At 52.9% G+C, this 11,382-nt stretch overlaps 1 protein-coding gene across 1 annotated transcript; it reads right to left on the reverse strand.

Moving 5' to 3' along the window:
- Window positions 1–3,764: 3,764 nt before the first annotated feature.
- Window positions 3,765–9,707, reverse strand: Ppif (peptidylprolyl isomerase F). The gene is made up of 6 exons (XM_005085234.4): window positions 9,397–9,707; window positions 8,081–8,111; window positions 7,514–7,602; window positions 6,117–6,213; window positions 5,464–5,539; window positions 3,765–4,043 (listed from the first exon to the last, which is right to left on the reverse strand). The coding sequence occupies exons 1-6, from the start codon at window positions 9,586–9,588 to the stop codon at window positions 3,908–3,910; spliced, it is 621 nt and encodes a 206-aa protein (XP_005085291.1). The 5' UTR covers window positions 9,589–9,707; the 3' UTR covers window positions 3,765–3,907.
- Window positions 9,708–11,382: the final 1,675 nt, after the last annotated feature.

An 11,382-nucleotide genomic window follows, 5' to 3' on the forward strand; every position in this document is an offset into this window, starting at 1 on the left:
GAGAGAGGGAGAGAGAGAGAGAGAGAGAGAGAGAGAGAGAGAGAGAGAGAGAGAGAGAGAGAGAGAGAGAGAGAGAGAGAGAGAGAGAGAGAGAGAGAGAGAGAGAGAGAGAGAGAGAGAGAGAGAGAGGGAGAGAGAGAGAGAGGGAGAGAGAGAGAGAGAGAGAGAGAGAGAGAGAGAGAGAGAGAGAGAGAGAGAGAGAGAGAGAGAGAGAGAGAGAGAGAGAGAGAGAGAGAGAGAGAGAGAGAGAGAGAGAGAGAGAGAGAGAGAGAGAGAGAGAGAGAGAGAGAGAGAGAGAGAGAGAGAGAGAGAGAGATGGCCCAAGATCAGGGACTGCATGCGCTCCCAGGACCCCATGAGTCCCAGGCCTTAGGCCTTATTACATCTAGGAAACACTTGAAGAAACTGCTTTTCATGAAGTGAAATCCTGCAGAACCCAGACATGTATTAGAGCAGTGGTTCTCAACCTTCCTAATGCGGGGTGAGCTTTTAATACGGTTCTTCATGTTGTGGTGTCCCCCAACCATAAAAGTATTTTTGTTGCTACTTCATAACTGTAATCTTGCTAATGCTATGAATCATGATGCAAATATTTAATGTGTGACCCCTGAGAAAGTGTCAGTTGACTCCAATGGGGTTGCGACCCACAGGTTGAGAACCCACTGTGTTAGAGTCTCCCATCCACTATGTTAGTGATGCCAGGTGCAAACTAATGACTCCTGTTTGACACCATTTCCACACAAAGTCCTACAACAGGCAAAATTCATCAAATGATGATAGAACTCTGACTGCCTAGAAAGAGGTAAAGGGAAGGTTCAGAAAAGACAGTGAGGTTTTTGTTTTTGATTTTTGTTTTTTTTTTTTGTACTAACTGATGGTCATTAATCAGTACAATGGTACAATTAAAATGTGTGAATTTTACTGTGTGCAAATTTTACCTCAGTGAAGTCATTCTGAAAAGCTATCATGCGTCTCAGAAAAGTGATGTTTTGGGTTTTTGAATACATAAGGTGTCATATATGATGGCATCTAGGAATCAGATGCAGGCTCACCACTTATGCATTAGGTGCTGAGGGATACTGATGTCTGCATCAAGTACTAATGGATACTGGCCAGCAACAAGCTGGGGGTTTTGGTGTTACTTAAAAAAGTGCTGCACAAAAAAACAAAACCAAAAACCAAAAAAACCCAAAACCTTGTTAGACCTCTGCAGCACTGAGAGAACTGCAAAGGACGACCTTGCCTTTGCCTTTGGGGAGTGGTTTCTAGAAAATTTGTGCATGCGGGCTGGTGAGGTGGCTCAGTGGTTAAGAACACTAGCTGGTCTTCCAGGGATCCTGAGTTCAGTTCCCAGCAACCACATGGTGGCTCACAACCATCTGTGATGAGATTTTGTGCCCTTTTCTGGCCTGCAAGGATACATGCAGGCAGACACTGTATATGTAATAAATAAATAAACTTTTAAAAAATAAAAGAGAATTCGTGCATGCTTGCTGTACCCCTAGATTCCGCTTGATAGAGACACAGCACACATCCTCACAGTGAGAAGAAAACACAAGCCCTTGCACCTTCTAACTCTGAGACCCCCCCTCAGAAGTTGACAGTAGGCGGGTCACAGCTCAAGGAGGCCTGCTTTCCCTACACCTTGTCACTGGTACCTGGGGCACCCCAGGTCAGCAGGCAACTCCAGAGACAGCAACAGCACATCTTTGACCCATGCTCTAGAAGACAGCTCAGTGATAGGTAGATCATCCACCTAGCACTGGCAAGGCCCAGACATCACTCCGTAGCACCAGAAAAAAATAAATACATAAATTATAAACTGAGCAAATATATAGATTTACAAATAGATGCTTTTTATTTTTAAAGTAAATTGCTTAAAGGGGGGTGGGGGCTGGGTACAGGCCTATAATCCCAGCTACTCAAGAGGCTGAGGCAGAAGAATCACAAATTCAAAGCTGAAAAAGTGAGGTGAGGTGTTGGGGGTCAGTGGTAAAGTGCCCGTGTGACCCTCTAGGAATCCCTTTGTGTGAGCACTTTCTGCCCTCTGCCAGCTGTCTTCCCAGCACTCTCTAGTCACAATCCAGCCAGCCTGCAGCCTTATCTTACTCACCTCCAAGCTGCACGAGCAACGATCAGTTATTCAGCTGAGATCTGCTTCTCAAGGGAAATCTCCTCGGCAGCCCCACCATAGGAAGAACTGGAGAGTGCCGCATAGACACAGGCCTCAGGGCCCACACCATCACACCTGGGTGTTCTGAGGGTGCCTGATGCTCTCAGAACCGCTTTGAAACTATGCTGGTCCGGTGAAGCTCCCAACCCATGGAGCTGACTCTGACTGCATCATACTCCTGTGAGTATGAAGGGCTCAGCCTGGCTACCGTGACCTCAGAGTGACCAGGCCCACCCAGTAACCTCACACTACCTGACTCAGGAATTCCATACCAAATGAATGCATCAGTCACTCCAGCCAGGGCCCAAGTCCCTTCTCCAGGAGCTACTGACTTGCCATGTCCCTGCCCACCTAAGGAAACTCTTAGTCATCTGCTCGCCCCAATCCTGCCCTCCCTGAGAATTCAGCAATATGAAGAAGTCCCAATTTCAGTGGCCCAGCATGGGCAGGGAGACACACCCCTAACTTTCCAGGACCTCAGCTCCTTGCTTAGGCAAGACTCCTTTTTTCCTAAGGATCTAATACATGGGAACTGTCATCCTCTTGTCATTACTCAAGAGCTTGCTATGATGACATCGGGCCCAAGGCCATGCACCTGACATGGATCACACCCAATTTGAGATCTAGGTGTCATGCACACATTATGCAGCTGAGGGAAGCTGAGACTTGGTCACTGAGCTGAGCTACCTAAAGGTAGGTAGTGCTTGTGGTGGGGGCTGTGGAGACTGGGTGTTACACGTGCAACTTGAAAGGTGGCTCCAGCTGGATACGAGGGTACATGCCTGTAACCCCAGCAGCACTCAGGAGGACCGAGAGAGTCTGAGGCAAGCCAAGGTTACACAACAAGTTCTAGGCCAGTCCAGACCATACAGCAAAGACCTTGTCTCAAAACAAACAAAGCCACAAACACTTACGTTTCAGACTGCTTTCTAAAGGCAGAGACAGCAGTTTTATAGAAAATAGGATTTATTATCACATTTGAAATGACTGTTTCAGAAATCTTTTACATATATTACCATTGATAGATTGGATTTATTTAACATACAGGAAAAACAAAGCTGGCCAGGAAAACAGTATGCATACGGGCAGTTTTCAACACAGGGATTCACATTGAGTAGACAGCCCCAGCACACAGGTCTGCCCCCAGGTCCCAGCTGCTTCTATCCCACAGGCTCCCTTCAAGAGTCGCAGCAGCCAATCAGCGGGATTCACAGTAATCGTGAGGAAAGGCATTGATCTTGGAACTTTCACAAGAGCCCTGAGTTATGTTTCAGAAGCCAGGCTTGGGGGAGGGGGAGTGGGGGTTGTGCCAGCTCAGGCCACAGAGTATAGAGCAGCTAGTGTCACAGTTTGCTTTCTATGAAATCGTATTAAATTACTGCAGCGAGGCAGACAGCGTTGAACAGCAACGGCTGCCCCCACTGGTCAAGGAAAAAGCCAGCACCCCTTCCCTGGATGCTAACTGATCATCGACGCCAATGCCCAAGGCACACAAGAATGACGATCATGGGGACACGTGCTGAGAGGATGCATGGCCCGATGGTCACGCTGATGCCCAGAAACAGGATCTGAGGAAGGGTGGACAGTTGAGAGCAGCCTGGTCCTGTGAAGGACCGCGTGCCTGAGTAGCCTGCGTCATGCTCAGTAGAGGATGTGGGTACAAACAGTTCTTTGAGGGCACCTGTGCTCGGAGCACTTGGGTGGCTGCTGCTGTCCTAGCACCTTGGCTGTGACTTAGCTCAACTGGCCACAGTCTGTGATGACAATCTTCTTGGAGGTCTTCCCACTTTTTGAGCCGAAAGATTCTATTTTCTTCACAACGTCCATGCCCTCTTTGACATGGCCGAACACAACGTGCTTGCCGTCCAGCCTGTGAGGAGGGTTGAGCCAAGTGAGAAACACCCGGTATAGAATTATTTGCCAAAGGTACTAATCCTCAAAGGACCATCTCCCCACCCCCCAAGGCTTAGTGAAGCTTTGTGAGCTCCCAGCTGTGTTCCGGAAGATGCTGGGCTCCCAGGAAACCCTGGGCTTTGATCTGGCAGCTTGATCTGAATCCTGGTGACCTTACCTATGAGAAGTGAGCTTTTTTTTTTTTTTTTTTTTTTTTGGTTTCTTGAGACAGGGTTTCTGAAACTGTATTGTTTTAGAGGCTGTCCTGGAACTCACTTTTGTAGACCAGGCTGGCCTCAGAACTCACAGAGATCCCCCTGCCTCTGCCTCCAGAGTGCTGGGATTAAAGGCATGCACCACCAATGCCTGGCCTGAGGAGTGAGCTATTCTTTTTTTTTTTTTTTTTTTTTTTTTTTGGTTTTACGAGACAGGGTTTCTCTGTTTTGGAGGCTGTCGGTCCAGCCTGGTCTCGAACTCACAGAGATCCCCCTGCCTCTGCCCCCCCCAGTGCTGGGATTAAAGGCGTGCACCACCAACGCCCGGCCCAGGAGTGAGCTATTCTTAATTCCTCCCAGGAAAATGATGGGCACAGAGCTGCTTCAAAAAAAGTACAATCAAACTAGTTCAGCAGGCAAACCAAGGGCCAGGACAGTTGAGTAGTTCTTGATTTGTGAGTTCCAGGAACAGAAAAGGGAACTTGTGGGCAGAGCTTGCAAGGAGCATTAAGGCTTCCACGGATGGAGCAAGGGAGATGGAGCCAGCAACAACCTGCCTGGCCCTGGCAGCCCTGCGTGGCTTGGAAGACAGAGGCTAGCAAATGTCATCCTGCCGGGGGAAAGGTACTCCTTGACAGCACGGCTTATGGGGAGAGAGGGGCTGGCTGGAAGGGTTGAGGGGCCATGGGAAGCCATGCTAATGGCGTTGGAGGGAAACCTGCCTCAGTACCCAGGATTCCACAAGCATGTTCTTGGTGGAGGCAAAAGGCAAGGAGGAAGCATCACGTTAGGCCGGGCAAACTGGCTCCTACTCAGACCACCACGAGGTCACTTACTGAAGTATTTCCCCAAATGTGGGTGTGGGGTACAGGAACCTCTGTGTGTGTGTGTGTGTGTGTGTGTGTGTGTGTGTGTGTGTGTGTGTGTGTGTGCGCGTGCGCACACGCAGCTATGACACAAATCAAATTCTAGTCAACAGCACCACCGGGAAGCACAGGTGTGACAGTCACACAACAACCCAAACTGTCCCTCGTTTCTCTCCCTGTCTCTCAGACAGACGCACAGTCAGGAGAAGCAAGTCGCCGGCCCAGAGCAGATGGCCCAGCTGCACGCTGCCTTCCCGACGGTGCACAGACCTCCTCTAGCTTCATCCTCAGAGGGCCTACAGTGTGAGCTACTCACCAGTCCGTCTTTATTGTGCAGATAAAGAACTGAGAGCCATTGGTGTTGGGGCCTGCGTTCGCCATGGACAGGACACCTGTAAGACAAGCAGAGTGGGGGCTGAGTCACCCAGGAGGCCCCTCATCTTGGAAGAAGAGATGGCTCACACTCATCAAGGACATGTGAGCCTGTAGATTCTGGAACCAGAGAGAATCGGCGCTAACATGAGCTTGGGTGCCCTGACTGCCTGCTAGTTTTCTATAGAAGTGACTGGGATGGAAGGACTTGAGGGATCCCAGAGGGAGAGTTGATTGGAAGCCCAGATATGGCCTCACTGCTTTCCCACACTCTGCCCTGGACTCTGCTTAAAGACTCCTCGACCAAGGAAGTTTTTTGTGTGTTGAAGCAAATCTCACCATGTAGCCCAAGATGGCCTCAAGCTTTGGGTTCTCCTGTTTCAGCCTCCCAAGTGCTGGAATTACAGTAGAAAGCCTGGTCTTCACAGAATTAGAAAGGGAAACCCAACCAGCTAGAAATGCTGAACTGCTTGATGCTAGCAGCATGGTGGGATGTCACGAAACTGGGGACCACGGCTTCCCCCCAGGCAGCCGGCTGTGGCAGCGTCCGGATGGAGCTGCAGAGAGCACCAGAGAGGGGCTCACAGTCCCACTTACCTGGTCCCACGTGCTTCAGTGTGAAGTTCTCATCAGGAAAACGGCTTCCGTAGATGGACTTTCCTCCCGTGCCATTGTGGTTGGTGAAGTCGCCAGCCTGCACACAGAATGCCTCGTCACAAAGCTGGCATCGTGGGTCCCCTAAGAAGGCAGCCCCAACCCACCCAACGCCCACCCTCAAGGCCAACAGCCACCCAGTGCCTGAGATAAAATGGACAAAGCGAAAACTAAGCCTCTGGGTCTGGAGCTACGCCATGACAAGCCCGGTTTCTTGTCTGAACTCGTTTTTTTTGTTTGTTTGTTTGTTTGTTTTTGTTTTTTCCAGCAATCCACATGCCTAAGGTGTTCTGATTTTCAACCCACAATTCCTAAGAGAGCCACAAGCAGGTGACCAGGGGTCCTGGTCTTGGAGATGGGCTGGAGCAGGAGACCAGTTCCCCAGGCTGGCTTCCCTCCTTTGGCCCAGCATCACCCTCCCAAAGCTCAAGCCCAACGTCTCTGTAGACACACGGCACACGGTGGGCTGGCAGCCTTCCTCAGAGAGCCTGCCCAAGGTTCAGGCAGCCTGGGAAGACCTGCGTGGAGTTTCTGTCCCGAAGAGTATACAGGAGCAGTTCTGTGCCCGGTTGTTGGCCGAGGCCACACTGTGGTTTCTCAGAGGTGCGAACTGCGTACCAATAAGGTGTCCCCAGTCACCTTGCCTCTAGAGGCTACTACCGGAAGCCATAAAAAGCTCTCCCGATCTGCGCGCACCTCCAGATACCCACCTTAGTGCCTACCTCATACACCAACCCCAGGTGGAGCCGGGGAGCCTCTGCAGCAGAGAGGCCACAGGACTTGGCTGAGTTTAGCCACAGCCCCGCCTGCCTCTCCTTCTCTTTGTCACACCCAGTGTGTGACCAGGCACCACAGAGTGTCAGCAGGCACAGCCCCAACCCACGGCTACTTGGTTACAAGCGGAGAGAATAGGCAGAAAGGGCTTCGGGAGACGTCTGTGCCCACCTCGAGCTCTCCTGGCATCCTTAACCCCCGACCTTGAGTCTGCCCAGGGAGTTTCTGTTGCTAACACCTATCCTCAAACCTGACAAGTTTGTAAGACAGGGAGAACGTGTGACTAAAGAATGTGTTCATTTAACCGGGAAAAGGCCCTTCGCCAAGTCCAGGCGTGTGTGATCCTGACTTAACCATCTTCCTCCCATGCCCAACGGCACACAGGATGCCAAGATGACTGTCCAGCTCTGGTGGGGACAGCCTCCTGCTGTGTCCCTGCCATACACTAGGCCCCTGCTTGCTTATCAGTGATCCTAACCACCACCCCACCCTACCCCACCCCTCTCCCCTCCCCCAGGCATCTCCACCGCCAGCTCCATTCACAGCGGAGGCTGTGTTACTGTTACCTGGCACATGAAGGATGGGATCACCCGGTGGAAGGTGGAGCCTTTGTAGCCGAAGCCCTTCTCACCGGTGCACAGGGCTCTGAAGTTCTCTGAAGAAAGAGGGAGAGGCAGGTTACGGGCAGGCCACACCTCCCCGCCAGGCCCCCAGGTGAGCTGTGTGTGTGTGTGTGTGTGTAGAGACCCTGCCCGTCCTCCTGAGTCCATTCCTGATCACATACTTCCCTGCCTTGACCTGTGACTAGAATGCAAGCTCTAAGCTGTGCCAGCCAGAATAACAGGGCGAGCAGCCCAAAGACTATGTACCTAACCCTGCCCCGTGCCATCCAGCATGCAGAAGGGGTTGGAGGCTATCTCTGGGAGCTTACACGAGCCCTGGTTCTGAGATGTCTAGTTGCTCTCAGACTGCCTAGCAGAGCTGACAGAAAGGTCCAGACAGGGACAAAAGGCTGCCTCGGGGAACTCAGCAACTGGCCTTAAGTCAAAACCCCCACACTGTCATAATCTGAGCCCTAACTCCTCCCCCAAGCCCATCAGCCTTGCCTGGCTCACTTTCCAACTCCGTCTTACCTGCTGTCTTGGGCACGACATCTGCCTTTAGCTACGGGAAGGAAAAGGAACAAAAAAAGGATGGTTAGTCCAGGAGGTGCGGGGGGGGGGGGGGGAGCCCCCTCGCCACTCACACCCAGGGGCCAAGGCATCCTGAGAAAGAACCACAGGACCACTCCTTTCCTATGACCCACCCCACACACACAATCCTTCTACAACAGCCACAGCAGCTATCATTTCGGGCAGCTGCTTCCTGAACCCAAGGTTTGCTGGAGGCAGCCTCAGTTTCTTGTCTATCAGAAGAGACCAGTGTCATCCTGGCCCTCTTCCGGGGGGCAGAATTGGCAGCTGGAGGCCCAAATCATGAGTTCCTGAACCAAGAGTATCATAGAACCAGCTGCCATTCCTCAGTGCAGAGAGAAAAATGAGGCTCACGGGAGGGAAGGAGGGGACAGTTAGGAAAGACTGCAGCCCCATTCAAGTCTGCCTCTTGGCCTCTCAGCTTCTCTTAAGGATCCTTTGGTGGTGGTCCATGCCTTTATTCAAGGCAGCCTGGTTTACAGAGCAAGGTCCAGGGCAGCCAGGGCTACACAGAGAACCCTGTCTTGAAACAAACCAAACCAAACCAAAAACAACAAAAATCCCTCTTCACCAAATGGGGTGAGGGAGGTGCTCCTCATCTTCCAAAAGGGGAAACTGAGGAGTAACAATAAATACCAGGCCCCTCCTTCCCCAATAAATCGATCGATCGATCGATCGGTCAACACTATCTGGTCTCTTCATTTAAAATGAAGGCAACTCTAGGTGACTGTTTCTTACTTCTCTTTTTAAGGGTTGAACAGGAGCCTCAGAGAGCCGAGAGGGTTGGGCTCCCAGTTGAACCACCTTCCCACTTGAATTCCCGGAATGCCTCCTCCTAAGTAGCCAGAGAGGCGGATCGGAGTGCTCTGGGCATTAAACACAGGCCACTACGGGAGAACTAGGCAACACCTGGGCCTTAGACACCCACACCTCAAGAGTTCTGGGTCCAGCCTCGGACTCAGAGGGTCTCGGAAGCCCCAACCTCGGCACTGGCCCGCCAGTGGGGCTGTCACTCAGTGCGAACTGACCTTGACCTTTCCCTCTACACAAGCCCTCCGTCTGACCTCCACACTCCTCAAGGGTGTTGAAGCCTTGGGAGAGACCAAACTGAGGTCGCCTCTCTGAGACAGGGGAACTGAGGTCCAGGGTTTGCAAGGGAGCAAAGAGGCCCAAGGTCACCCGGCGTGCCAGGCACAGAACGGGGACCGAGGTTTGTCCTAAGCCCAAACCCGGCAGGTCGGGTCCAGGGTCCTCACCTCCAGCACCACGCGGCCGAGCGGCTGCCCGTCGGCGCCCACGTCCAAGTACACGAGCGGGTTCCGGGAGGAGGAGTTCGGGTCGCGTGCTCCGCCGTCGCTGCAGGCGCGGGTCGCGGAGAGGAGCAGCGGCGCGGGGCGCGGGCTGGAGAGCAGGCCCAGGAGGCGGGGGCCACAGCGCAGCGCCAGCATCGCGGTCGCGGGGCGGGCAGGCGGGAGAAGGCGCGCGAAGAACTCGCGGCAGCAGCAGCAGCAGCAGCAGGAGCAGGAGCAGCGACAAGGTCGCACGACCCAGGAAGCGATACCTCGGCCACGCGCCGCCGCCTTTATTGGTCGGCTGACTTCGGGGCCACGCCCTCTCCGCGCAAGCCTCCGCCACGCCCCCCCGAGACTGTTCGCTAGCGACCCCTGCTGGCTTCGTCGGGCAGCTCAATCAGTTCGCGTAAGGCGCTCCACACACCACCCCCATCTGTGCACACAGAGCGTGAAGCCCTTTGAAAGCGCCTCTAGAGCAAGAGAGAAGCTGACCCTGAGAGGAGTCAGGAAGACGAGGAGGGGGCTCTAAGGTGGATTAGAAAGGGAAAGATAACAGAAAGAACAGATAAGCAGAGATTCCCTTCCAAGACAAGCGACCTCAGGCCTCTGGATCCTGGGCTGAATCTGTCTCCATTTGCTTCTGGACATCCGACCCTCCGCCCGCAAAACTGAGAATACAGCGCGCTCAAGGGTGCACCTGCCAGGCTTCAGTCCCAGGACAAGCCTGGTCCCCACCGCCTCCAGCTGGGCTAGGTCTATACCCACTAGCACTTGCCTGGAATATACTTTGCCAACTGTACCGCTCTCCTACAGGTAACTTCTTAAGCAACCAGTCTTAAGGGATGCCAGGAAGTTGGCAGCGCATGATGCAAAGGGAAAGGCGATGCAGGGGAGCCACAGCCAGGTTTTCCAGGCCTTGTTAGCTGTGCATAACAGCAGCCTGGGAAGCAAATGAATGCCAGCAAATGAGGGCACGCGGGCCAACATCTTTGGTCTTCAGATGGGAAACTGAGGCTCAGAGAGAGAAAAAAGTTCTGGTTAAGGCTAGAGAACCCTGGCTCCCTCCTGCTGGTTTGCACCAGTCCTTCTGCAAAGGAGCCATGAGAAATTTACCCCTGCTTTTCCTTCACACCCGTTCTAGGGATAAATAAACAAGAGACACATTTGTTCACTGTTAATGCCCTGCTATGGGCAACAGTGATGGGCGTGGCCTACACTGACTGACGCGGGTACAGTTTGGGGCTGGGTGGGTGGGGGGTCCGTAGCTACTGCAAGGTCTCAACAGCCTAAGAGAGAAGAGAAGGAGAGGGGCTGAGCCTTGGGAGCAGGGGAGCCCGGCCTGCCCCATCCAAGAATCAGTTTAAGGGAAGACATCCAGCAGCCAGGCTGGTCCAAGCAACTCCATGAAGTCGGGAAGTGCTCTCTGCCTCATACATGCCAGTCTGACCCCTCTTGTGAGGGTTCACGGTCCAATGCTTTGTCAACCCTATGCTTTGTGCTACTAGCCTGGTGGGTTGTTTCCCAGGCCCCAATCTAGGGGTGGACCGCACCCAACCCGGAAGAGCACCCCTCTTTTCTTAGCAATTTATTTGTTTCCACTTGTGTGCGTTGGTGTTTTGCCTGCCTGCATGTCTGTGTGGGGGCGTAGGATCTCCCAGAACTGCAGCTACAGTTGTGAGCTGCCACCTGGGTGCTGGGCATTGAACCTGGGTCCTCTGGAAGAGCGGCCAGTGCTCTTAACCACTGAGCCGTCTCTCCAGCAGAAGCCCCGTCTTCTCTTGTCGGTGGGTACCAAAGTGAGCAGCCTGCATGGAAAAGCTCACTTGTTCTCTCCTCTGCCGGAGCCATAAGGCCCATGGTCTACATCTATGTGGCAGCAGTGCTCACTTGGACTTGAAGGGCGTAGAGAGGGATCACTACCCACATGCACTGTTAGCAGGCATCCAAAAG

The sequence above is a fragment of the Mesocricetus auratus genome, unplaced genomic scaffold, assembly GCF_017639785.1.
Source record: "Mesocricetus auratus isolate SY011 unplaced genomic scaffold, BCM_Maur_2.0 Super-Scaffold_100006, whole genome shotgun sequence".
Taxonomy (NCBI): Eukaryota; Metazoa; Chordata; class Mammalia; order Rodentia; family Cricetidae; genus Mesocricetus; species Mesocricetus auratus.